The sequence below is a fragment of the Hippocampus comes genome, unplaced genomic scaffold (genome assembly GCF_001891065.2).
Source record: "Hippocampus comes isolate QL1 unplaced genomic scaffold, H_comes_QL1_v1.1 scaffold37, whole genome shotgun sequence".
Lineage (NCBI taxonomy): Eukaryota > Metazoa > Chordata > Actinopteri > Syngnathiformes > Syngnathidae > Hippocampus > Hippocampus comes.
In genome coordinates this window covers 1,716,481-1,744,095 of record NW_017805535.1, presented here as the reverse complement: position 1 = coordinate 1,744,095, position 27,615 = coordinate 1,716,481, and the positions used below count along the sequence as shown (strand labels likewise).

The 27,615-nt window shown below is 40.8% G+C and overlaps 2 protein-coding genes across 3 annotated transcripts; one reads left to right on the top strand and one right to left on the bottom strand.

The window, feature by feature from the left end:
• Nucleotides 1-39: 39 nt before the first annotated feature.
• Nucleotides 40-27,223, bottom strand: LOC109520759 (C-Jun-amino-terminal kinase-interacting protein 1-like). Of its 2 annotated transcripts, XM_019878220.1 has the most exons (13): nt 26,748-27,222; nt 22,898-22,973; nt 20,988-21,575; nt 19,696-20,274; nt 18,576-18,827; nt 18,122-18,197; nt 17,860-18,026; nt 16,281-16,384; nt 14,825-14,935; nt 14,301-14,371; nt 14,080-14,178; nt 13,567-13,663; nt 13,122-13,425 (listed from the first exon to the last, which is right to left on the bottom strand). In XM_019878220.1, the coding sequence occupies exons 1-12, from the start codon at nt 26,817-26,819 to the stop codon at nt 13,591-13,593; spliced, it is 2,268 nt and encodes a 755-aa protein (XP_019733779.1). In that variant the 5' UTR covers nt 26,820-27,222; the 3' UTR covers nt 13,122-13,425; nt 13,567-13,590. The 2 variants fall into 2 exon arrangements, with proteins under 2 accessions (XP_019733780.1, XP_019733779.1); XM_019878221.1 differs by lacking the exons at nt 13,122-13,425; nt 13,567-13,663 and adding an exon at nt 40-61 and having other exon boundaries at nt 26,748-27,223.
• On the top strand, nt 538-7,130 carry cstpp1 (centriolar satellite-associated tubulin polyglutamylase complex regulator 1). Its single transcript, XM_019878222.1, has 9 exons — nt 538-803; nt 973-1,075; nt 1,198-1,328; nt 1,695-1,779; nt 2,313-2,398; nt 3,027-3,228; nt 5,409-5,518; nt 6,439-6,502; nt 6,645-7,130. Exons 1-9 carry the CDS (start codon nt 749-751, stop codon nt 6,811-6,813), a joined length of 1,005 nt encoding a protein of 334 aa, XP_019733781.1. The 5' UTR covers nt 538-748; the 3' UTR covers nt 6,814-7,130.
• Nucleotides 27,224-27,615: the final 392 nt, after the last annotated feature.

Genomic DNA, 27,615 nt, shown 5'->3' with positions numbered 1-27,615 from the left:
AAAGCTTGTACAACAACACATTTTTCTTCTTCTTATTATTATTATTATTAATTATTATTACCTTGCAATGTTTGTTTCCGATTTGTTGCTGTGATTGCAGCATTTCTTTCTTGTTTTTTTTGCTGTTTGTTGTTGTTGTTGTTGGGGTTTTTTTTGCATTTATCTATTTATGTTTCTTATTGCCATCATTCATGTGTTTGCAGCCTTCGGACGTTTGCAGCGCGTTTGCTGTCGGCCTCAGTAACATTGCCCCTGACATTGCCCAGTTGTTGCGCGATCCTTGGCGCTGTTCATGCCACAATTGCCACTGTACATAGTCATATGCCTCACTTCGACAGGCTACAGAGACAAGCTAATTTATTTTTTTTAATCATACAGCAGTTTCGGTCCACCAATTATCAATAATAAATTTAATACGTCGTCTCGTTAACCTTTTTCTGCAAGGTAAATGCTCCAAATATTTTGTAAGCTAATTTGGTGAGAACATTGTACCATTTCAAGTGTCGTTGCCATGAAAAGCTATTTGCGTTTCCAAAGAGGGTAGGAACCAAGGTTTCGGATGTGTTTTTTAACGCAATTGAAATGGTGACTCACAACATCCGCTTTGTCCTGAACGATAAAATCCGGGCGAAGAGAGACATGAGCTAGGAAAATCTCAAAACGACAGTGTCAGACATTTATACCGTCCATTTTCGATAGGCATACATTTTAGCAAGGTTACATGTAATGTTCGACTGTTTCTGTCGATATGACGTCAGGAATGAATCGCTTTAACCCAACTATCACGGTCGACGAATACCTCGGTAGGTTATTCCATCGACTAGTTCACGTTTGTCTTCGCTTTCACTTCCAAAACTAGGAGATTAGGGGCCACCCATAGACGAATTTTCAATTACTGCAACAACTTATGCCCTCCCGGGTGCCATCTTGTCTTTGTTTAATGATTTGTTTTCTTTTTTAATTGTTCCACAGCTGAGAGTAATGTGCTGTTTTACCTGAGTGATGCTCTGACCCAGCTGCTGGAACATAAAGAGGAATACACCCATTTTGGTGTAATCCGCTACTTCGCTGAATAGTATGTCATATTTATTCGGCTACTCATTTACAGGAAGTGTAATCTAATCTATGTCACTTGGATATGATTACAACGTATGTGTATCTACAATATATTTGCATTTATTTATTGTGTGTCTGTAGTTTTAGCAGCGTAAAAAATAGTAACCACATCCTCTTCAGAGAGTATAACTACATCAAGGCCACTCCTCATAATAGAGCCTCATTCATCAGAGTCTTCTGGAGATGCTATCGTCAGATTGGCAAGAGTGGAGGTGAGAGAAACACTTGAAACTAAAATAGTCAGAAGACAATGTTTTTCCTCATGGTTTTGAAAATTGTGTGGGGTCAAATGGTTGCATAGTTCTCTAGGATATAGATATGGACAAACAGTAATTGACTCGTTGACAAATACAAATTGACAATTTATTTGTGTTTGGACATTGGTGCTTTTCGCTCCTGCAATTATTAATGTTATTATTATTATTGAACTAGTTTTATCACAGATGCCATTGATGTGGTGTAAATGTTTTATTTTTATTATTTTAATACGTGAAAACCGTAACATGCACCCAAACTGAGTAGCATTCTTCCATCTTGCAAGTCAATTAATCTTTTCTCCTTGTGGTTGTTGCTTCCAGATCTGCTGTCCATTTTGGAGTACAGCTCCTTGCTCCAGTTGCTATGTCCAGACTTCCCGATGGAGACAGTAAAGAGTGCAGCCAGGTCCATTTATTGCAACATCACAGATCATGAGAAATAATCACTTCCTGGATATTTTGTTTCTTATCTTGCACTGGTCAAAATCATTTTGGATGTGTACACTGGGATTGTGAGCCTCATCTGTAATGCGTTATGCAGATCATTCACTGATATAACCGCTGTTGTGGGGGGGTAACTCGAGCTTTGTTCAACACTTGTTTGACTGCTTAGCCGATATAAATCTTGGTGTAGAGCTGACCAAGATTTAAAAATGGAAAACTCGCATTTAATTGAGTTCAGGTATTTCTCTTTTACTCGTTAACCTCCGAATGGGCTAGTGGGACTAACTTAGAATCTGCATTTGAACTCAGCGATGAACACAAATTATCTACAAGCAGCGAAAACAAGTTTAAAAAAAAACCATGATGAATATGATGTTTGTATGTATACCGTAGTATATTCATATAACTATGTTTTTTAACACGGTTTGTGGGCAGTACTTTCAGCTCATTGGCAGTAAAACAGTGTGTTAAACTTCTTTTCTTTCTTCCCCATAGAATTGTTTTGACGGATGATGGTTTTGACTGCCTGATGTCTTTCTCAGACTTCCTTTATGCCTTCCAGCTGCAATTCTACTACCAAGGTATTGTTTCATGTTGTCTGGATGTATCAACACTGGGCCTTTTGGGGAAATCACACCAGCATTTATCCACTTTGTGCTTTCAAAACAGCTCTTCCGACATGATTCACAAACAAACAAACAAACATGTCATTCCATCTATGTTTTAAATGCTCAAATGATTTTTTTCCCCCGATAACATAGACATTTGCCTTACTCTTTTGTTTTCAGCAAGAGTGAGCATGTCCACCTTGAGCATGGATGTTTGCTTACGTGTTCCAAAGCCACAGGGACATGATGTGTTAAGTGTATTAGTGATAAATTGTTCACGTGTCCCAGCGGCACACTGCTTGCATTAACAACATGGCTCCGAACAGACTTTTTGTGTGTGTGGGTTCTTTCTGACAAGCAAATCAGAAATCTGATTTTTGTGGGGAGAAATCTGAGATTTTATTTTAAGGCCACAGCACACAGCCCTACTGTACATGTTGATAGATTTACCTTCAGTTGGCATTTTTTGTTTAGAACTAGATACAATAAAAATAAATACAATAAAATACCAACATTATTACCACTCTATGTTCTTTATTCCCTTCTCTGTGTATGTTCTAAAGAACATAGCATACATTGATACTCCCAATTCTGCTTGTAGAATTTCTCGACAGTGTGTTGCTGATCTACCAGGATCTGTTAGCAGGGAAGAGTCCAAACACCGTCATTGTCCCCACATCAACTTCTGTTGAACAGCTTCCCGGCTTGACCACAGAGGAAAATAACAAGGAACAGGATTTAGAAGTGGAGGCTTCCACTCTGGCTGAGTGTATAGACGCACTCTGTGACCGCATCAAAAACAGGTAGACCAATTTTAGTCCTTATTCAACAACACTACACACCAGAAACAGATACTAATAAAAGACACCAGAATATACAGTGGAATCCGAATTTATCCAGCCCATCTTTCTATTTTTTAGATTTATTAAATTTTAGTCTAAATCTTAGCGACCCAAAATGACTACGAGAAAATAATTGTCTTGGAAAAAAGGAAAAAAAGTCCTTCATACAAAAGTGTTCAATTAACAGACCGTGTCAAATGCAAAATGTAAGGCATGCAGTCCACTGACCTAACTCGAGACCAAGGTTATTCTAGTTAATGAAAACTAACTAAATGGCTAAAAATCATTTTCATTAACACAATCTGAACAAAAAAGTCACACTGAAAGTTTACTACTGTACATCTTATATTTGTCAAACTATATTATAGTGAAAATATTCTCCGTTTTTGTCGTTCTCAAGTTACTTCACAGATGAGCTTTCAGGGTTCATTTTACATGTATTTATCTTGGTAATGCTGTTCATCTTTAGCTACGTTAGATGGAATGTCAAACCATTGTTTGAGAATTGTAGTTTACTTTATTACACAAGACTCAGTGATATGTGGGTTTTTTGTATCTTGCACCCAACTCATATTAAACTTGTATTAAAAAAACAATAAAACTAAACTAAAATGATTTTTTTTTTAAATAAGTAATAAAAACTCACAAATTGCTCCAAAAAACGATTAAAATGAACAGAATTGAAGAAACAGAAGTCAGAACAAAATAAAGCTATTCTATGACTGTTTACGAGAATTAACTATTATCCCAAAGTATTATAATCCTGCCAAACACGGACGGACAGGATTAACAGACAGGCGTCAAAACCACCCAAATATAAATGCAGAACTGTGCAATTGTGGGATAAGAGTCTCGGTGACTGTGAGAAACTTAAAATTGATCATTCCATCGATCGTCTGGAAAGATGGGCGGAAGTTCCAGAAGAACATAACTGAAGTCTTTGACCGATCTATACGTTATGGCAAATGAGCTCTATCTGAGAAGAAGCCTCATAGAAGCCTCTTTTCAGTGCAAGATAATAGAAAGTCAGGAACGTGAGCTGGGACGATTTAGACGGCCGATTTGGGGGACTCTTAGATGTTCAAAGTGCTATTTTATTTCTCATTGCTCATCGCTGCCATGGCGATGTGATACTGACCGTAGATGAGAGGAAAAAATATTGAAATCATGTTTACCAAAAGGCTTTGGTCAGCATATGAATGTGGATTCAGAATCTTTGTTCCACAATGCAAAGGCTGCAACTACCAATTATTTTAATGATCGCTTCATATGTTGACTATTTCCCCATATAATGGGTGAATCCGATATTCGATTTATCTATCTAGAGAGAGAGAGAGAGAGAGAGAGAGAGAGATATTAGTTTCCATCGCTTTGTACAAAAACAGGACATTATTTCAAATTCAGAGTTCAGACAATGCACAAACATAATTTGATTAAATGTCTTATTTTGAATAAACGCGGCCCTGTGGTTCGGTGGTTAGCGCGTCAACCTCACAGTGCAGAGGTCCTGGGTTTGATCCTGGCTCTGGCCTTCCTGTGTAGAGTTTGCATGTTCTCCCCGGGCCTGCGTGGGGTTTCTCCGGGTGCTCCGGTTTCCTCCCACATTGCAAAAACATGCATGGCAGGCTGATTGAACACTCCAAATTGTCCCCAGGTGTGATTGTGAGCGCAGACAGTTGTTCGTCTCTGTGTGCCCTGCGATTGGCTGGCAATCGGTTCGGGGGGTCCCCCGCCTACTGCCCACAGCAGGCGGGGGTAGGACCAAATAAGTCTGAGAATATTTACTGTTGAGAGGTTGAAATTCAGAGGGTTTGGACATTTATAAACTAAACAAGGTCTCTGAACGATGAATTGATTATCAAAATACTTGTCGATTAATTTGACAATTGAGTAGTTGTCCATTAATGGTTTAATTGTTGAATCTCTATGCAATACATTCTTTGTATTCTCTGTTTTTGTGATTGTCAACAAATTCATACTTATTTCGTTCCCTGTAGATTCTCTGAAACTTTCCTTTTTAGCTCCAACTCCATCTGATTGTCTACCTCATCCAAGAACCTTCTGCAGTTCAGGACTCTGCTAAACATGCGAAACCAAAAAGTGTGTGTTTGCGTGTGCTTGTGTGTGTGCAATACGTGTAGCCACCCTCCTAGGTCCTGCTTACAAGAAGCGCTAGAAGAGACTGGCAAGGTGTCCTACCACAGCTTACTGATGAGTCTGGCTAAACACGAAACCATCAACCTAATGATCGGTAAATATTCTCCTTGTCATTATTATATGCCCACAATAGTTATTCCAACTGTTTCGTTGGTTGAGAAGCAGAGGTGCTGCTTCAGAACCGTGTGCTGTTGCTTTCATTTATTCCACTATACAGAATGTTGGACCACAGATTAGGGTTGCATAATGTATCGAAAGAATATTGTCAGCGCAATAATGGCAGTTGCAAAATGCGTATCGCAAAGACCGGCGATAGGTTTCATATTGCGTGAATTGAATTGGATAAAAATTTCATGTTGTATGAATAGAACTGTATGCTTTTATCTGACCAATCAGATGCAACATGAAATGCACATCGCCATCCAATAGGGCTTTTATCTGACCAATCAGATGCAACATGAAATGCGCATCGCCATCCAATAAAGCCGTATCGAAGGGCATTACTTACACTAACTAACTGCAATGAATTAGCTAAGTATGTGACGTTTTCTTTCATTAGATAATGAAAAATAGCATTTCTTTAGTTACATGTTAATCACCGCAATAATATCGATATTGCAAATTCAACACCCATATCCTGTTTTTCCAATACTGTATAGTGCAGCTCTACCACAGATAGAGGATGATTGTATTTTGTTTCATGCCAGTGGTCTGTTATCCTTTCTTCCCATACCCTCTATGCTTATGCAAATTACAACCACAAAAAAAGGTGTTAAAACAATTATCACACTTTCTCTCATTGAAAAGTCATGTTCTGTTTTTGTGTTGTTAAGTTTCTAGTTATGATTCACATGTTGTTGTTGTTGTCATTTTGTCTCGTCTCCTTACAAATCCCTAAAAATGGAAATCTAGAATAAGTTTCCCCACTTGAATACAGCACTGACTCCAAAGGCAGGATTGAAAAGTGTGGAAGATTCAAAATTGAAATCTTCCGTCTTGGCTTGTTGATCACAGGAGCCTTACCGAGTAAGACAGAGGTACTGAATGACCCAGAGATGGACCAGGAACTGGACAAACTGTGAGATATGCATCAGTTGAATTCCCCTTAATGACTGCATCACATTTAACTTGCTTTTCCTTTACCTCCCTCATGCCTTTTTCCCTGATGCCATCATTGCTCCGTTTCCTTCAATTGGCCTAATTTGCTTTCCTCCCCGCAGCATCGCCCAGATCTCAGTCAGCCCCAGCAGTAACAGCAGCGGCAGTGCAGTGTCGATGCTGAAAGAGGTGCAGCGGAAGGCCTCCCCTCGAAGGAACATCCACCACAGGAGGAAGATGGAGGTGGAAAGCGACGGCTCCACGGAGGAGACTGACTCTTCTGAAAACTGAGCCTTCCCATTCCAAGATGCATCTCTTAGGATACGCAGAAAACTTTCTTGCCTGCGTCGACTCACGAGTTAGTTTAATTCCCATCTGAGTAGTGTAGTGGCATGAAAATACTTGAACCTCAAATTCAAGGAAGCATGAAAAGAAGACCGCACTGTACAAATGTTAGGGTGGTTTTTGAACACGGAGACTGAAAGGTTATTTCCCCTCACCAGCTGTCCTTTAACCATACACTCAAAAGCATAATGCTCTCTTTTTTTTGGGGGGGGGAGGGTATTGGACTGAAGAATATGACAAAGCTATTAAAGATGGAACTGTGAGACCGCTTGTGAATGATCTTTCTGATGCCTCCACAAATGATTACAGCAGTTGCCTACAGCACTTGCAAAAGAAAAAGGTCGCTATAGTTCTGACACTCTACTACTCTGTACCCCCAGCCCCCTTATCAAAAAAAGAGACTGGTACAAATGGTAGTACTGAGAGATTCAAATGCTGTTGTTGCAGCTTTCGACTTGTCCCATCCAGGGTTGTCACGAGTCACTCAACTCATAGGATTTATTTGGCACAGTTTTGAAGCTGTATGCCCTGTCTGAAGCAGCCCACTCACTAGTTATCCGGCGTGTACCACTGCATGCACGATTCAAATCTGGCACTAAAGTCAAAGTTTTTTAAAAAATTGTAAGTAGAAAAATCATTTTTTTACTGTCAATTATAACAATTTAGATAAATTGTTAAAATAAAAAAAATAAACTACATACAAAATAGATTCCCTCATTAACTTGGTCCTCCCTGCTTATATCGAGAAGGAACATTTTTTTTTCTTCTTTTTAAGCATGATTTCAATCAAAACGTGTGAAATAAAACATGCGAAATTACCTTATGATAACCAAAAAAATAAAAAATAAACTACATACAAAATAGATTCCCTCATTTATTAACTTGGTGCTCCCTGCTTATATCGAGAAGGAACATTTTTTTTCCTTCTTTTTAAGCGTGATTTCAATCAAAACGTGCGAAATTACCGTATGATAACCAAAAAAAATACTCATTTTAATTTTTTTTCGGTTAAACTGATTTTGTTTTTTGGGAAATCCCAGAAATTTGTGTTTTTTAGGCTGGGACACGACCACACATTTGGCGTTTTTGTAGTGTACAACAAATGTTCAGGTTTGATTGACACTGTTGGAGAGGTATTAAACAAGTTTATTATAGTTGTTGGAGTTTATAATGATGGCGGCTCGGTGGTCCAGTTAGCACGTCGACCTCACAGTACAGAGGTCGTGGGTTCGATCCCGGCTCTGGCCTTCCTGTGAGGAGTTTGCATGTTCTCCCCGGGTCTGCGTGGGTTTCCTCCCACATTCCAAAAACATGCATGGCAGGCTGATTGAACACTCAAAAATTGTCCCTAGATGTGAGTGTGAGCACAGACAGTTGTTCGTTTCTGTGTGCCCTGCGATTGGCTGGCAACCAGTTCAGGGTGTCCCCGGCCTCCTGCCCGAAGATGGCTGGGATAGGCTCCAGCACCCCCGCGACCCTTGTGAGGATAAATCGGATCGGAAAATGGATGGAGTTTATAATGATGTACAATTGCAGTATGTCATAACTGAGAGCTATTTCTAGTATTTTGGTTGGGTACCTAACAAATATTGTTGAATTTTTGCCATTAAGAAAAGTCACATCAATTTATCTGTGTAGAGATGTTTAAAAAAAAAACCAGGGCTTGTACTGGCTCTTATTAACTTGTGCAAGCAGGTATAATGTTCTGGGCAGTTGATACATATTGTACGATATCATACAAATGAAGATCACATTTCTGCAGTTGTGAATGTGTTTTATTGACAAGAATAACCAATGAACCACCATCAGCAGCACCACTCTGTGCAGAATTCAACATCAATCTCATGCAGTGTTTCTCCCATGTTTTTGGTCAAACTTCCAGTATAGATGTTCTATACAAACATACAGTATTTATATTGATCACAATTATGTACAGTTGATCCCTAAGATTATTAATAGAAGAGATGAAGACTTCCTAGTGGACAAAACTACCCCCACTGCATCTGGACTATCTGTCATGGAATGTTTTTCCCCTCCTAAAATTTGGAGTTGATCAATTCTGTAACTTTATTCCGACATATTCTAATTGTTCGACTTCAAAATTCCATGTTGATCTTTAAACCTGAGGTTTGCTGACTATTACCGCTCATTTTCCCCACCTGAAATAGCCACGTTAAGCTGTGTTAGCGAATCAATCAATATCAAGCTGTACAAATACGGTACGCATCTGAAGACAACAGTAAACACAGAACCGAAGTAACCATGTAAGAAAATAAATAGGCACTCTTTTTGCATGAAACACTTCAAATACATTTCCTGCTTGAATCTGATACGTTGTTTAGCAGCTTACGTCCTTAGTCACAGTTCAGATCAGGTGAGTGTGAAAGCCAGATCCGTTTCATACACTGAGGTTCTTGAAAACATAAGTTCATTTCCAATTGAGATAAATGCTTTCATAATTATTCCAGAGTGCCACACGCATGGTGCGATCAGATTTAAGCAGGAAACAACAATTATTACATCATGTGAGCTGTGGGCATGGGCGCAGATGGCCTTGGGAACAGGGGGCGACATGTCCCCCACAGACTTATGATGAACATGATCCGTCCCGCTGCACTTGCGTCCCCGCATAAAGTGACAAAATTCTCTGGTAAAATAGAGGACATTGATGCTGCATAGTGTATACAGTAGTGTGCAATACAGTAACTACTGATGTGTTTAAGTTACACAAGAATGTGGGAATTTGTTACTCCTCCGATTGAAGTCGGATTTCGAACTCAGCAAGGCAGACGAATCTTACAAGCCTGAATTTGTGCTATTTGCTACATTGTACTCACGGAAACACTATGGTTATTTATTTAGATTAATTTTATAATATTAACCGTGGTCCACGCACCACCCAGTTCCAAAATTCATCTGCGCCCCTGGCTGAGTATGATGTTGACTGATATGACAACAAGCTGCAGTGTTGAACATTACACTAGATTGCATTGAACACCTGGGCCTTGTAACTGTACAGAAAAAAAAACGCAGGTCAGGAATAGCGGTTGTACAGACCAGTCGATTTGTCGACTTTACTACTCCATAATATCATTTAGGGATGGGCAACAGCGGCCACTAACCACACTCTTGAGTGGCCCCTTGATTAAGCCCCCCCCCCCCAATTGGTGGTGAAATAGATTTTACTAACCCAAATACATCTTTAAAACCCTGATTAACATTCACTATATGTTTTTTACTTGGAAACGCGGGCGGGAAACAGGAAAATACCATATATCTATATAAAATGAAAAGAAAAAAAAAAATGCAAATCTGCGAGTATGCAGAGGTCCACTGCACTGTAGTTTTAAGATGCAGGTTTGACACTACGCGGGGGCTAGGGGGTACTTTAGCCCCATCAGAAATCTGTGCAGCCCCACCTAAGACCCTGTGGCATTTGATTTGATACTCTAAAATATATTTATGAATTATCCCCCCCCCCCCCACACCTGTATCAGTCAAGCCTCCTTTTAGCCCCAGGAAGGAAAAAATCCTGGACCAGTGCCCGTGAAGTTGTTATATCACCAGTCACAGCAAAATGACAGACATGGCTTAATTACGCTTACACTGGGTCTTATACTGCCCTATAGTATAACGTGAGTTAGTTTTTGCAGATTTGGAATTATATGCAGGACAGACACAGTATCACAATAATTTTAACATTTTGAGTCAGTTATTTTTGTGTGGAAAAAAATGCACAAAATTAGTTGGTTTGCTGTTCAAGAAGCTTTGTGCTATCCTTGAGTGGTAATTTTTATGCAAGAGAGCCCTTTGCGCAGGGGGAAAAACAAATCACAGTATGTGGTTATTCTGTTGTTTGCTTCAAACCCTTTGTTGTAGGGTTAGGATAATGGATCTTTTATACATGCAATGAGAAATGTATTCCAAAAAATGATATGCATTTTAAAAGAAAATATTTTGTACTTACACATGTATTTTGTCCATACTTAAAATGGCATTTTGATCATACATCTGGTTAGGAAGCGTATGGTCCTGTGTGGCCCCCCGGTTCGCACTGATCAAAAATTGTGGAACACTCCAGCATTTGAGTTGCCCTTCACTGGTTTAGAGCATATCGCCGACGGGTTGCTCATCATGTGTTTATGGCTTGCAGTAAAAAATGAGTGCGCTGGATTAGATGAGTCTTGTACCTTTATTGATTAAAATTGTCTTGTATTTCTGAATATGTGGCTTTTGTTTAGTGAGGGAGAACCAGTGAAGGTGGAAAAAGCCAAGCTCAAGTACGTAGATTTTTGAACATTTTTTATCATTGGGAAAAGAGAGTGGGAAATTATTTCACCCAGGAAGAGGTCCGTCATTATTGCAAACATGGCAAGTTCCCACCATGCACAACCAGTTGCTGTGATGGGCCCAAAAACAGGACAGCTTTCGAGCATTGTTCCAGGGCACATCAATGCTTTTTTGTATCTCTGCGTAAATCTGAAGTTGTGCAACCCCTAGTTGGGAATACTGCTTTTGTGGTGGTGGAAAAAAACAAACAAAGTTATCTGGGAACAGTTGGACAACAGTAGATTGTCATAGGGTTATAAGAAACACTTATATTTTTCTATATGTTCTTTTTAAACACTTTCTTTACAGTCTGTGCAAAGAAACAAGCAGGGCCATTACTTTATGATACACTACGGTGCTAACTTTTAAACAGCGACTCGAGGTTGTCAATCAGAAGCCCTTGTTTGCTGTGCTGAGTCCATGAAGAAGACAATTTAATGACAGGAGAGAGGCACAAGGATTTTGACTTTTAGTTCAAGCTGTTGACTTTTACTCAAAACAATGTAGAAAAGCAATGCATCTGGCTGAGGATTGATGCCCACTTCATGCCCTTTTCATTCAAATCTAAAATTGCAATTTGACCACTTTTTGAGCAAAGATCGACTGTGCTTTGAAGAATCTATTACAGCAAAGCAAAATGCATTATCTAAAAAAATATTGAATTTTAAATATTGAACAAAAGGAACATATACTTTTGTTCAAGTGCATGACAAGGACATAGACATGTCAATATGGATGTACATATAACTGGTTAGTTGAAGATGGCTCAAAAAACTTTTATTGTGGCTGTAACTCATATTTATTTATACTGTTGTGCTCATAAGTTTACATACCCTAGGGCAGGGGTGTCTAACTCCATTCGTCAAGGGCCGCATGCATATTTTCAATGTTTCCCTCCTCCAACAGAACTGATGAGTTTAAATGATCAGCTCAACGGCAATTTCTGCAGGAGCCTGACAACGAACCTGATCTTTTGAATCAGGTGTGTTGGAGGAGGGAAACATCTAAAATATGCAAGTTAGCGGCTCTTGACGACCAGATTTTGACACAGCTGCCGTAGGAGTACGTCAACTGATGATCCCAACTGCACAGGTTTAAAGGGTCAAATCTGTCTGACTGACTGAAGGAATGCATTGATGTGAGGTTGTTGAATGTTGCCCAAATTTCTTGTCACTATCATCTAAATATTTTTGTTGTCTTTTGGTCTAATGGGCCTATTCATAATGTACATTCTGTTTGTGGTCTAGGGCAGGGGTCCCCAACCGCCGGTCCGCGGACCGGTACCGGTCCGCCGGGCATTTGGTACCGGGCCGCACAGAAAGAACTTGCCTTAATTCCGTTTTATTAATTTCGGAATACGAAAGATGTTTTATTTTGAAAAACCACCGGATTCTCCGTTACATCCGTCTGTGTTACGCTTGACACACGTCAAGCCACGCTTCTCCTTCACGTGACCGCTGAATATTCTGAGATCGCCACAGTAGCACTGTTGCTATTTCCGACATGCTACCTGTGTGAGGAGGGGGTTTTCTGCAGCAACGGCAACTAAAACAAAATTACGAAGTAGACTGGACATGAAACACACACTTGAGGTGTCATTGTCTCCTATTACCCCGAGATGGGACCGTCTGGTTGCAGAAAATCAAGCTCGGTGTTGTGGTGAGTCGTCCGTCATTTTCATGCACTTTGAATTTGCGTTGTATCGTATTTTGAAGGCATTAAACATTGCCATAGCGATCGGAGTGTTGCGGCCAGATTAGACGTTCCTTGTGTTTATTATTATATTTCGAAAACGCCACAGTTTTCATGCAGCTCATACCATATTATTTTGTTGTATTATTTCCGCCACACCTTAAATGCCGGTCCCTGAAAATATTGTCTGACATAAACCGGTCCGTGGGGCAAAAAAGGTTGGGGGCCCCTGGTCTAGGGCAAGTATGCTGTATGTTAAAATTGTGGATTGTTCACATGTGGTCCAACCTTCCTTCCATCTATACATCTCTAAGTGACATAGAGTAGCTACAGGCGAGAGTAGTTGGCTGTACGTGGATGCAGACAGGAAGGAAATCAAACATGCAAGCAGTCTCGCATAAATAAAGAGGTGGTCCAGTGTGTGGTGTAACTCTCTCACCCAGCCTGCCTCCAAGGCAACTGGACTTCTCTTTTGGATCCAAACACGCTTCCACTATTTTCCGAAAGGCTTCTTCTGTTCAAAGTCCCTCGTAGAGCCTAAATTTAAGAGATATTTGAACAGAGTTGTAAACCAATGACAATTTCGGATCTCTTTCTTGGCTGCATGATAAACCACTTAAAGTCCCTGCAAAGTGAGAAGCTCAACAAATGCACTGCTTGTGCAAATTTAGGACATACTGTTGCTTGAAGCAAAAAGAAGTGTTATTCAATGAAGATGTCTTCAGTGGGACAAGAATACCCAATGTGTTCCTTGTAATACTGATGGAAGGCCTTCCTGTAAAACATGAAGGAATACAATTCAGATATGTCAGAAAGAAGGATCTAAAAACGTCTGATCCTGTACCTCTGATTTACTACCATATTTATTGAATCCACAAAACACAACAGAAAACTATTTTTTTCATGTGAGTTTTTATAAAACACTATGCCTTTGTGTAGGATGTTGCAGCGGGGCATCAGTCTGTCATTTCGGAACGTCATTGTTAAAAACACAATCAATTTGGAACTTTATTTCACTGTTACCATGTAAACAAGAGTGTAACATCAGCATTCGGTCTTACCTTTAAATATGTACTTTTAAATAGACTGTCAATGGGAAAGTACAGTACCTCAAAGACTGAATGTAAATTTGTAAGATTGAGGTGGATAATCCATAATGTGCACGACAGAGCAGAATAGAAGACAGCCTACCCTACTGACTTGGCCAGAGGATGTAAAGTTGTATCTGCCATCATTACATGACAGGCAAAGCGTGGTTGGTCAGGATGTTTGCTGATGAAACCAAAGTACCTGCAATACAATTATTAAGGTCACTTGCAGTGATCATAGAAATCAATTAACATTGAAGAGCCAATGTTAATAAACTGACAGCTTCCTTAATACAGTTATGGTAACTCCTTCATTCCACTTACTTGTTGTGTTTTGGATGGCAGCCACAGAACGAGATATTCTTCAAATGGAAGAAATGGAAACACTGGTCTCCCTGAAATAGAGATAAAGAAAATAAGAATATGAATCCACAAAAAGTGAGTACCATATTTTCTGCACTATAAGGCACACCTAAAAGCATTCAATTGTCTCAAAAGGCAACAGTACGTTTTACAATCTAATAGGCCTTATATACGGATCAATATTCTTATTTATTGGACGTACTATTTTAAATGTTCTGTGAAGTGCTTTGTTACAGCTGCAGCGGTTGTGAAAGTGTCATATAAAGCTGCATTGTATTGTATTGTATTCCTTTAGCGTAGCACCATCTAGTGGATGCATAATGCAACATCAGCCACTATTGTAGTTTCTAATCTATGCGTCTTATAATGCGGTGCGCCCTATATATGAAAAACAGTTTTAAAATTGGCCATTCATTGAAGGTGCGCATTATACTCCAAAGCGCCTTATAATGCGGAAAATACTGTAGGTGTCATTTTGCACATACCCTGTGAGCAGAGTGACATTGGTCCTGGACACTGATTTTCACACCTCTCACACTGACCTCCACCACACAGGCCGAGGGAGGCTGCCCTGCTAATCGCCTGTTATATGCAACCTGTTGGTACATGAGTTCCGAGGTCAATCGGTGAACTTGTCAGAGGAAAGGCACTAGCAGCATTGTAAACACACAAACACAAGCTACTATATGTAAAAATTCTGTCTTGAAAAAAAAAGAAGAAGCAGCATTCATCAAAGCTGAAGTTGTTGTTTCCTGCAAAATTCAAAACCAGTGAATGGGTCCGATCTAGGATTTTAATAGCTTAGGTATCTCGAGGCACAATTTTTTTGAATGCAAGGGAATAAAATTAATTCCAAAATCAGATGAAGACAATGGTAATCATTCAAAATGGCAAGAGAAATACAGAAAAGCTTTGCAAAATGTTAGTGCCAAATGTACCATATAGATCAGTTTCTCACTTTTGAGTGACAATTGAAATTCTGCAGTTGAGTATTATCTCATTTGGCCTGATGTCAGCTGGGTTCATATCCAGCTTCATGTGTCCCTGGCAGGATTAGTGGTAAGAAAATGGATGGGTGGATAGGATTTAAAGATGCCGGTCACTATTAAGAATAGTGAACTATACTAAACCAGTTTCCATTCCACACATCCTATTTGCACAGATATGGTGATCAATCCATAGATGTTTCCCCTCCTCCTGACACCTGATTCAAATTTTCAGCTCACGAGCAAGCTCTGCAGAAGCCTGATGACGATCCTGATCATTTGAATCAAGTGTGCTGAATGAGGGAAACATCTAAGACATGCATGATTGCGGCCTCCGAGGACTGGATTTGGTCACCCTAGCGCAGGGGTGTCAAACTCATTTCACATTGTGGGCCACATACGGCCTCGGTCGATGGCAAGTGGGACAGAGAGAGCTACCATAAAAAGGAAGTGGCCTCACGTTCGCCTTATTTCTATTAAGGTTACTCAATAAAGGTGGATGAGAGGGCTTAAAACAGGACTGACTTCTTAAAACCGAGGTAGTGAGAAACTTAGACGAACGAGTCCCTCTAATGCGGGCGAGGGATAAAGGTAGTTTTAACCCTTTGACCGGAGAGTCGGCCAGAACTTTCCCGATAGTCCTAAAGCTAAACAGGATTTGACTACATTTACAGTAGGTTTGGGGTGGGCTCAATGATCTTCATTGATGATGAACATGATGGTAGCAGCAAAATAAACTCTGAAGTGTACATATCTGATCAAGTCGGAAACATGCCTGATAATTTAAAGACAGATGCCACCAAACGGATTGGGAGATCAAATCAACAATTGAGAGCACATTGGCTTTAATACTGCTGTTCCTAATTTACAGTTGTAATACATGTTAAAAATTTTCATGTCGTCTTCCACGTTGATGACACTAACTGTTTGGTATACAGTATATGTGTTTGTTTACCTTGCGCATTGCAGCACACAGCACATCACTGCCTTTGTGGATGGGGACTTGAACAGAACCTAAGAATCGCACCAGGAACTGCTCTATCGAACCATCCTTTTGTCCTGAGAGAGTGAGAGATGAAGAAAAAAAGTACAGTAATATATTTTATCATTAAATCACTGAAAGGAAAAGGAAATTGCCAGAACAACAGTGACGTAGCATGGGTTGCTAGCGCCCAGGTACTGTATTTGTGCCACACCACATATCAGTATATGGATCTCATCTTCGAGTCCAGCATTAAGCCTTTCTGCCCCTTTAGAGCAAATATTTTCTTTCTTGTGTTTGGAAACATGGTAGTGAGCCAACACCACCAAAAACCCTCCACATCGTGAATAATATCTGCATTATGTCCCGTACGTGACATTTTGCATTATCTGTTGATCCACATAGGGCAAACGTGGTCTGGACCTTTAAGATCTCCTCACTACTTTGTTGTTTTCTACCACAGTGCTGTGGCACAATACTGTGCCACGAGAGATCATGCAGGTGTGAGGTACAATTAACCTGTGTATCCAGCTGTTGACAATTCCATTCATACAATTGAATAGTAGCTTTGTGTCCCACTGAGTCACACTGAGTGAGTAAATTTGGAAGAGATCATTCTTATTTCTGTGTATGTGATGTGTTTTCACACAAAACAGGCAAGTGTCGCGGAGATTAGTTTTGAGTTACGGTATTGACAAAAATTGATCGTTTGGTCAAAAATGTTGATTCCAAGATTTTTCAAAAAATACCCCTCCTTAATGTCTTTTTTTTTTCATTTTCCCAACAGCCCAAAGGTTAAAATTGAGATTTATGAAAATAAGTGATTCGGAAATAAAGTGCATCATAACTAAGCAAACTTTAGCCGACCATAGGCTAGTGCGTCTCAATAACCAGCCGCCTCGCGTCTAACGTCAACGTGACGCATCCCACAATGCTCTGCACAAATCAGATAGTCAGTACTTTGAGTAAACGGTGCCACACTTTTACAGTGGTAGACAACTGTTGTGCACCAGGGTGCAACAACAAGAAGATAGAAAAGAGGGGGAGACCATTCTACCAAAAGGGCAATCAAGATGTCGTCAATGGCCAGCAGTCCTAAAAGGTCCCCAAAAAATCAGAGACGTGCTGTTTATCGGCTGTGTAGCAATCACTTCACATCAGGTGGGTCAATTACTGAATGAGTTTGTGTAGATCTATCTTAAATGAAGGTGAAAGACGTGATCCGGCAGGTGGGACATGGCGCCTGAATGAGTAGATGCTAACATACCTAAAAACAATAGGGCAAACTAATTGGGAAACACAATTTGAACATATGCAGTAGTGTTTGTTTGGGGAACTGTGGGATGGCGGAAGTACCAAGAAAAACCCAAACATGCACAGAGGGAACATACAGTATAAACTCCAGTTTGAGCTGAGATATTTAAACAAGTCACCTGTTTAATTTGAGGTGACAGAACAAACCATTGGCCACCATACCGCTGATTACACCAAAGTCATCCTACTCACATGTCAAGACTGATATAGAGAGTTACGTTTATATTGAAATTTTCACCTTTGTTGGAATTTTTGGTTAGCCTGACAGCATAGAAAGCAGGGAAGATTCCTGTCGCTCCGGTCCTCATGTTATAACCCTGACACCACAGATCCTCAGACTGGTTGAGAATTAGGACTGGGTCATCTGTCTCCAGGTACAGTTCATCAGAATGACGAGGAACAAACCTAATCATGGATAAAGAACAACACATTTCTGCCCGATATCTTGATTGACACAAGCTTACAATCACAGTGTTCGCATGTACTGTAAATGTGCTGACCTGTACACAGCTCTGTGGCTCTGCTGTTGCTCCACTCCATCCAACACACAAGAAAACACACCAAATGAGCCAGCACCTAAAAAATACGAATCTGTATCATACACATGATCACGATCTGTTTTTCTATATGTCTCATACTATGGCATCGCACAAGAGGACTTCATGGGAACAAATTGCATTATAGTGTTTGTTCTGTTGCGTTGTTGTTATTTTATGTTAAATGTTCTTTAAGGTGCTTTGTAAAAGCTGCAGCTGTTGTGAAAGTAACATATAAATCAAGATGTATTGCATTGTATGGGAGATTCAAGAATTTAGAGTAAAGTCATTCTATAAGACATTTCTAATGATGTACGGTAGTATCACCTTTCTTAATGTATCTCATACACAAAATGCGCAGCTTGTTACTATATTTTATTCAGGAATAAAAATGACCACAGTACAAGAGGTAACAAACCAGTGGAATTGTAGTCATTGTCAGAAGAAAACAGGTTGAGGAACTTCTTGCTTCTGGGGGCACTTGCTCTCCCCCCATTAGACTCCTCCTGGTCTGATGTTTTGGTTGACATTATTTTGGGCTGCTTGCTGACCCTCGCCACCACCTCCCTCCTCCTCTTCACTTCCTCCTCCCGCCGCCTCCTCAGGTCTTCTTCTTTCATCTTTCTCTTCTCTTCCTCCTTTCTTTTCAGTTCTTCTTCTTTGCTCCGACCTTGGAGCAGAAAACACAGAAATGAATCAGATCTGATTAAGGAATACTTACACTCTTAGGAGAAAGGGTTCCAAAAGGGTTCTTCTTGAAGGGCAGAGGTTCTACATGGAGACATTTGCTACTGAAACCCCCTTTTTTAAGAAAAAAAAAAAGGGTTCCTCAAGGGTTCTATGGATTCCTCTGAGAACCATTTCAATGCAGAGAAACCTTTTTGGAAGTAGGAATTCTTCAAGGGCTGTTGAAAACGCGGGTATTAGAAGATTTAGCCATGTTTCAGAATTTTCATTGCAAATTTATCTGGTATCCCCATATCAATTCATTGGTCTGCTACAGTATTTTGTCTACGGTCTGCTAATGTCTTTTCCACAACCCCAGCTCATGAGCCCAAAACCCTCTTTTGGATTCTCTTTTGGAGATTGATTAGTTGACCTGTTTTTCCTTGGGTGTGAATGGCAAAAAGGGTACAGAGTGAAGGGGTGTTAAGAGGATTATGCTTTATGTTGGTACATTTGACCCTGAAAGCACATAAAAACATCCATCCATTCATTTTCTATACTGCTTATCTTCATTAGTGTTACACGAAAGATGGAGCCTATCCAGCTGACTTCTGAATTTCACTCAATCACACATATAGTGTCAAAGAACCTACCCTACATGTTTTTTTTTTTTAAGATAGAGGAAGCCATAGTGCCTGAAGAAACCCCACGTAGCATAGGCAGAACATGCAAACTCCACACATGTTGACCAGAGCAGAGATTAGAACCATAAACCTGAAATGCCGACATGCTAACCACTGGAACACAAAGATTCCCCACAAAATTCCTCGTTGAGCATTTCCACTTGCAAGTTTGAATTAAAAATGTCTCACCTTGCTTCCTCGCTTCATCTTCTTTCCTTTTCCTCTCCTCCTTATACTCAGGGTCTTCCTCCTCATTGGCTGACTGATAGACCGTCTCAGCATCGCTGTCATCATTGTGTCCACTCTTACCGTGCAAGCAGTCCTTGACGCCAACCAGTTCCAGTTGAGCATGTTCATCAACCGCCAAAGTGTATTTTACAGAGTCACAGTCTAACACTGCAGATGCTTCATTCATTGGTACAGTTTGTGCGCGTACAAGATCTGCCCGAGAGACAGATTTGGTGCTCTCCGCTTCAGTCACATTATCACCATTTCCATGCACTGGCTTCATTTTTAATTGCGTCTTCTCTGATTTTGCATCACTTTCTAGGCAGGATTTTGTACTTTGATGGAGTTTACAGGTGGAATATGCTCCCTCCGCTTCTTCTTCACGGATGTCAGGGTTTGCAGGATGGGATAAAGGAGGATGCTGGGGTTCTGCTGGAGGTCCTTCAGTGTCTGAGCTTAGGGACATTCTGTTGGATGCCCCCTCACTGCTCGACTGGGAACGAACAGTGGGATTATGACTTTTCCTGTCATGGTTTTGGCCTAGGTCAACAAGCAAATAAACAAAGATTAGTTCATGAACATGAATTTTGTAAATAAATATGTTATTATCCAAGACTATTTAATTTCATTTGAGAAGGACTTTCTTGTAATGTGATTTTACGGGCAAAGACAGTGATTTCTGCAAGTGCCTGATTGGGAGGAATAACCCCTGCATCCATATGGGAATGTCCATATGGGAGAACTTTGACCGCATCCTAAAAGAGGCAGGGGACAGTGAGTCTGAGTGGGCCATGTTCTATGCCTCCGTTGTTTAGACGGCCCACCGGAGTCGGGGCCCTAAATTGGTCGGTGCCTGTCATGCCAGGATCATTTTTCACATTAGCAGCTCCATTAGCTATATTAATTGGAAGGCTGTTTTCATATAAACAAAAATAATCATAATAAGAAAGTTCTAATTCATATTTAAAGTTTGAAAAAAAAATCATAATATTGAATGGTAAATGCTCATTGAATAGCAGCCTTTTACAATAAACACTCAATTTAAGTTACCAATATCTTGCAAGATTCATTGTTTTATGACTTTATATAATAATAATAATTATTATTTTTATTAGTAGTAGTAGTAGTAGTAGTAGTAGTATGGTGAAACTGTCTTGAAGTCTGAAGTCAGCAAAGCTATGCGATCAAATGTCTCGCAAGAGGACACACCAATAGGGCTAATCTCCAATTTGAGGCCAAAGGTGATTTATTACCTTGGACTTGGGTCTTGTCCTCTTTTCTTGGTGCTACAGGTGTGCGTGGGACTACCATGGCTGTCAGGTAAACTTGGTTAGGAAGTGAGTTGTTGGGCTTCCCCCTTCTTCCACTCGGGTTATCCTTTCTGGAATATAGTTTTGCCCTCCCATCTGAGCCTGAGCTTTTAAGTCCATTTGCTTCTTTTGCCCTTTGATTGATGGTTTTCTCTTTCTCCTTCCCCTTGGATTCATCACACAGTCTTCCACCCCTTCGTTCTTCCCTCCCTGATGTCACTCCATCCTTCCCTCTGATGTCCCCCAAGCTCCTCTCTCTCATTGTGCCTGTTCCTCTCCCTGCCCCTCTTCCTCTTCCTGCTCCCGCTGCTGCCCCTCTCCGTTGGCTCCGAGGCATGCTGAAGGACTGAGTGTGCGTGGCTCCTTGCGGATGTTTTTCTCGCGGTCGAGCCCGCGTGTCGCCAGCTGCAGCTTGAGTGCTGGCTCTGCTGTTTGCCCCATTGACAGTTGGAGGTTGAGGGGCTGGGCGGCGGGTGCAGGGTCGGACTTTGTCCTCTGCTTTTGATTGGCTATCGGGTCGTGTTTGATCCCCTTTAAACACAAAGAAAAGCATCTGATTATTTATTAGGTAACCTGATGTGGAAATCTAGAAAGGGCTGGAAAAGCCACACAAGACAATCCTGTAGTCTGGATTTCCACCCATTATTTTGATTTGTACTTACTTTGTTAAAACAGGAATCATTATTATTTAAGTATCAGTATGGACATGTGCACTGCTAATGAAGTAATCTAAGATTAATGCTCATTATTATCTCAAGGTTGATAAAGCAAACCTCATTTTCACCCCCGGCAGCGACAGAAAGTAGACTCGACTTGAGACCAGGTGAAAGCAGGTCTAAGTTGTGGCGCAGGTGGTGTAACCCAATGTGATGGATTTTGGTGGTTCTGAGCTTTGCGGACATGTGAGGTGGATGCTATCATATTTCATTCATAATTTTAGTTTAAAATGACAACAGCATGTATCAAACCATATAAATCATTGTAGAATCAATTAATTGAATGCATTGTTATTATTATTATTTTCCCAGCCCCTCCCCCAACCACGGCAACAGCTGGTGTGTGTGTGCATGTACGTGCGCGCGAGCGCGCGTGTGTGTGTGTGTGTGTGTGTGTGTGTGTGTGTGTGTGTGTGTGTGTGTGTGTGTGGAGGGGGAGAGTGAGAGGAGTCACACACAGACACATGATGAGGGGTGGAGGTTTTTCACAAGTTTATGTCATCCGCCAGTAGAGATCTTCTTGCAGTTCCTTAAACCTACTTTGCATGAAGCGATCTCCACCTGTCATGATTCGGTTTGGGACCAACAGGTGGCACTGTAGGGCTCTCCCTGCAGCTGCACACCTGTTGGTCATTATGTAATTAGTGTTTTAAAAAGACTCCCAGCCCGAACACTCGGTGTCGGGTCATTGTTGCTTTTTGCTGCTGTCATGTTTGTTTGTCAGTCATGTTTCGGTCATGTTTTTGGTCATGTTTTTGTTATTGATAGTTTTGGGCTTCAGTCATGGTTTTTGGTTGATACTTTGGACTTTGTTTGTTTAGGATTTAGTTTTTTGTGTTTTATCAATACACTTCTTCAAATACACCCTGCTCCTCCCTCTTGCCTGCTTTTTGGGTCCACCACCACCTCGCTACGTGACACCACCATGTAGACCGTGCTCCTCATCAACACTGAATTTTTAAATGGAATGAGGGGAACCACTTTGATTCACAGTGAATCAAGTTGGTTGTGCTCATTTCCACAGTGGCACAAACACCTATTTCCACCTACGCACGAATACAAAAATCCCCAAAGAAAGAAAACTCCACCCATGCACACAGACCATACTTTGTGCTAGATTTGTCCAATTGTCCATACCTGTAATGTGTGGGGAAGAAGATCGAGAGTCCTTCCAGCTATCCTTCTTCCCTAAAGAATTGTTGTTAATAGTGTCCTGGGGAGAGATGATGAGAAAAGAGAATAAGTGTGAGAGTGAAATACAGAATGCAGTATGACTGAACTATCATAACTGTTCTAATTACACCCATAACACATATTGTTCACAAAGAAAGCAAGCAAAAGCTTTACTATAGTTGTGTTGCGGATGTGTTAGTGTGCAAATGTGTGTGTGTGTGTGTGTGTGTGTGTGTGTGTGTGTGTGTGTGTGTGTGTGTGTGTGTGTGTGTGTGCGCATTTGTAAATGTACCGGTCCGGTATGTATGTCCTCCTTATAGAATTTTAGCATTAAATAAATTAATGAAAGCGCTCCAGGAAAACCTGACAAAAGCTCTAATAATTTAGCCTGGGAGGAGAATTGTGCTTTGAATAGTTAAGAATAAAAACATCATAGACATTTTTGTATTTGGTAACTTGGAAAGTGTAACATGTTATACTGCATTCATTCTGCCTTCCAACCTACTGCTATGCTGCCTTGACTGGTTGCCAGTTAATCCAAGGGCACATACAGCACATTCGATCAATTCCCATTGAATAAACTTTTCCTGTGATTGACTGGTGACCATCACGCCGACCTCACAGTGCAGTGGTTCGATTCCAGGTCTGGCCTTCCTGTGTGGAGTTTGCATGTTCTCGCCGTGCCTGCGTGGCTTTTCTCTGGGTATTCCGGTTTGCTCCCAGTTTCCAAAAACATGCATTGAACACTGTAAATTGTCCCTATGTGTGAATATGAAAAAAATTTAAATATAGGCCATTCATTGAAGGTGCGCCTCATAATCCAATGCACCTTTTAGTCCGGAAAATACGGGTGGGTATATACTGTGTGTGTGTATATATATATATATAGATAGATAGATATATAGATATATATCGATATATAGATATAGATATAAAATTTAGAGAGATAGAGACTTTAGTATTGTATTTAGACGTCAGTACTGTATTACATTTTGTTCTAAAAAGTGGTATTGCATGTGATGTGATCTGGCTGATGCAGCATCCTGGGGTCAGGCCAGCTGGCTCCGTGGTGAGAGAGGACAAAGTGCATAGCAGCCAGTCAAACCGCTTTTGCCCGTGCGGAAAGTCAGAAATTGACTTTATAGCAAGCTCTGAAGTAACTATATAATTAACACGTAATTGCGTTATGCCATACTGAAACATGTCTAGAATAAAGTTGTTTATGCATGTAAACGTTGGTTTTCTTTAATATATGCACTTCAGGTTGTGAAAAGACTGTTTCAAAGACAAAATAAATCAATAAGTGGGTATCAAATCCTTGTTTGTAATACAGTATTAGCACATCCCAACATGGTGCAGCACAGTTCTTAACCACAGCAATTACATTTATAATAATCAGGTGACTCGTATTCGCATTGAACGTAAATCAGGTTTTCCATTTCTCTTGAAACAAGTCAAAAATTTCACAAAGTAAAATTACAGGATTATTGTTCATTTCATGTGACGGTAAAAACATTATTGATTTTGAATGACATAAACCTGCACTGACATCCAATCCAAGATGCTTAAAATAACAGAGGTCAAAACAATTGTTCCATTGCATTCGACTAGCTTCAATTTTCAGCCCTTATTTTTTTGCCAGAACGGTACTTTGAATGTCTCCTGTTCTGCACCTGTATCGCATGACTTTTTTGACTACTGTATTTGAATTTCAATTCTGTCACAGACAATATCAGTAGTGATACTTTGACACAATAGCTAATTATCATTATTGTATGTCCTTGTAGTCCATTGAGCTGAGCCTCTCATCAGGGCTGCAGTATACAAATCATCCATCCATCCATTTTTTAATCCATTAATCCTCACAAGGGTCGCGGGCGTGCTGGAGCCTATCCCAGCTGTCTTCGGGCAGTAGGCGGAGTACACCGTCGACATATAGACAAACAAGCATTCACGCTCAGAATCGTACAATTTGGATTGCCTGATCAACCTGCCGTGCATGCTTTTGGAATGTGGGAGGAAATCGGAGTATGTGCTAACCACCAGAGGTGTCAAACTCTGGTACTGGAGGGCTGTCGTCCTGCATGTTTTCCACCTCTCCCTGTTGCAACACAACTGATTCAAAGGCTTCTGCAGCGATTGGTGATCAGCTCATCACCAATCGCTGCAGAAGCCTGATATCGATCCTGTTCATTTGAATCAGTTGTGTTACAACTGGGAGAGATGGAAAACCTGCAGGACGGTGGCCTTCTTGGAGCGGAGTTTGACACCAATGACTGTTAATCAGTCGACCACCGTGCCTCCTCCTGATGAACCATCAACATTAAATGACCAGAAAAGAGTGTCATGCATCGTAGCACAGCAGTGCTTCACGGGGAAAAAGTGGAGAAAAACACTTCTTCTTCTTATTCTTATCACCATGACCACCGTGCTGCCCAGTAATCAAGTCATGTTACCATAAAATTTGAAGTTCATGATTATTAGCTAGGCGGCCAGATGTTGACTGGTTAGCACGTCGGCCTCACAGTGCAGAGGTGCAGAGTTCAATTCCGGAGTTTGCATGTTCTCCCCTGTGCCTGTGTGGGTTTTCTCCGGGTACTTCGGTTTCCTCCCACATTCCAAAGACATGCGTGTCATGTTAATGGAACACTCTAAATTATCCCTGAGTGTGAGTGTGAGTGCGGATGGTTCTTCATGTATGTGTGCCCTGCGATTGGCTGGCAACCAGTTCAGGGTGTACCCCGCCTGCTGCCCGAAGAGACCTGGGATTGACTCCAGCATGCCAATGACCCTTGTAAGTTGTGTTTTTGTCTTTGTAGTGTATTTAATTAAATATAGGTGAACATGATTTGCAAATAATTGTATTCTATTTTTATTTCTGTTTAACACAATTTCCCAACTTCATTAGAATTGAGTTGGTACTTTGTATTTCCATATCTATCTGCAGTGCAAATAATTCCACAATAGCCTAAAAGAAAATGTCGAGCTTAATTGGTAATTACAATTTTTTTGCCTTCAACTTTTGCTAGCCTGAAGTATATCTTGGTTATCACTAAGAATAATTTTTAAATACTGATAAATAATAAAAAAGTCAATCAAAAGTGAGAGGTTTAGGCCTTCTGGTCAAAAGGCAAGTACTTTAACAACCCCGTTATACCGTGACAAAAGATTACATTCCCTGCATGATCTAAACAAGACATATTGTGTCTATTAGTATTCTTGCATGAAGTGACAGAACATGTTGCAATGGGAAACTTCAATGCTGATGCTAAAGGGATACTGCAATGAGATGACTCCACTCTGATAGGAACAGACACTGTAAACAGGATGCAGCTCATTTAAAGAGGTACTGTTCCTGTTCAATCGAGCCTCCTAACACTACTCATTACTGAAGCGTTGCAAATGCGAAAATTGTTGATAAATTCTTCATGAAACTATGTGTCAGCTGGCTTTGTTTGTATGGGTGTTTTGTACTGTACTGCATACATTTCTGTAGAGGATATTATAAGAGGATATTCACTGCTAAACCAAATTTTGTGCTGACCTGCTACAAAGACAATATGAGGCATTTATATTTGTGTGAATTTGCCACAAACACAGACAGACAGAAACTGCACACATACACCTGACCGCAAGGCAGACACAAACACACAACCATCGCTGTATCATGGTGAAGACATATTGGGCTAATGATACTTGCTTCTAAGTACAGGATCCGCCCATACTCTCTCACAAACACAAACAGACACATAACGTAGTCAGCTCATTTCAATGACATCCAAATCACAAGGGTGGACCCATCCCTAATCCCTACCTGGGTGCCGGCTTGTGGTCGTTGTGGCATAAGAGCTAGCGTGGTGGGCCTCTTTGGTCGATATTTGTCCATGACAGCACAGATTGAGCCCCCGTGGAGCCGTGACAGCCTCCACCCTCCCTCCTCCTCCTGCTCCTCCTCTTCCTCTTTCCCCCCTTTTTAAGCCGGTGTATGTTCTCCGTCTCCTCCACCTCCCTGTTTCTCTCCTTCTTCCTTGTCTGACTCCTGAATCAGCCCCAAGCTAGACAGTGGACACACCCCCTGATACTCCCGTCATGCTTGATCATTGGCCAGGCTCATTGTCAAATCATCACCGTCACCATCATCTTCCTGGCAGGACCAGAGCAGAGACGAGAGATAGAGAGACTGCAGGAAGATGGGAGATGGAGAGAGAAGACTGGGTGGATGATGTAGTAGATAGATGGGGTGAATGAGGATGGATGATTAAAAGAAGGTGAAGAGGGAGAAAGGGGGGAGGAGAGGAAGTCATCGCCAACCAATCATCACAAGGCATGACATCATCATCTCCTCTGCTTATGCTGCATCCCGTAAGCGGGTAGCACTATGAGTGTGCATCAGTTGTTCTGTTAAACAAGAGTAGGCTACACCGTATAGAATGAGTTGAAAAAGAAATTTTTCTTCACAAAATGAGAAATCTCAAATGAAGTAGGGATGCTGAGTAAACAGGCTAAGGGTGATAAAAAAAGAATTCTCTTGGTAAAGCAACAAATTGGTCCAGGTTGGTTGAAGACCATGCCACTCCAAGGCTGGGTGTCCCCCACATGGTCACACTTAATACCAATCAAACCAAACACGATTTATCCCTCCCCACGCAAGCTGTCACACAATGACTGGACCCTGGATGACA

Excerpts from the sequence above, each read along its gene's own strand:
- LOC109520759 (XM_019878220.1), bottom strand. The coding sequence starts at position 26,819 with ATGGACAAATATCGACCAAAGAGGCCCACCACGCTAGCTCTTATGCCA. Across the intron at positions 18,027-18,121 it reads AGCCACAGAGCTGTGTACAG|GTTTGTTCCTCGTCATTCTG; the intron begins GTCAGCACATTT and ends ATCCATGATTAG. Across the intron at positions 14,372-14,824 it reads AATGTCACTCTGCTCACAGG|GGAGACCAGTGTTTCCATTT; the intron begins GTATGTGCAAAA and ends TCTCTATTTCAG.
- cstpp1 (XM_019878222.1), top strand. The coding sequence starts at position 749 with ATGACGTCAGGAATGAATCGCTTTAACCCAACTATCACGGTCGACGAA. Across the intron at positions 1,329-1,694 it reads TCAGATTGGCAAGAGTGGAG|ATCTGCTGTCCATTTTGGAG; the intron begins GTGAGAGAAACA and ends TGTTGCTTCCAG. Across the intron at positions 3,229-5,408 it reads TGTGACCGCATCAAAAACAG|CCACCCTCCTAGGTCCTGCT; the intron begins GTAGACCAATTT and ends CAATACGTGTAG.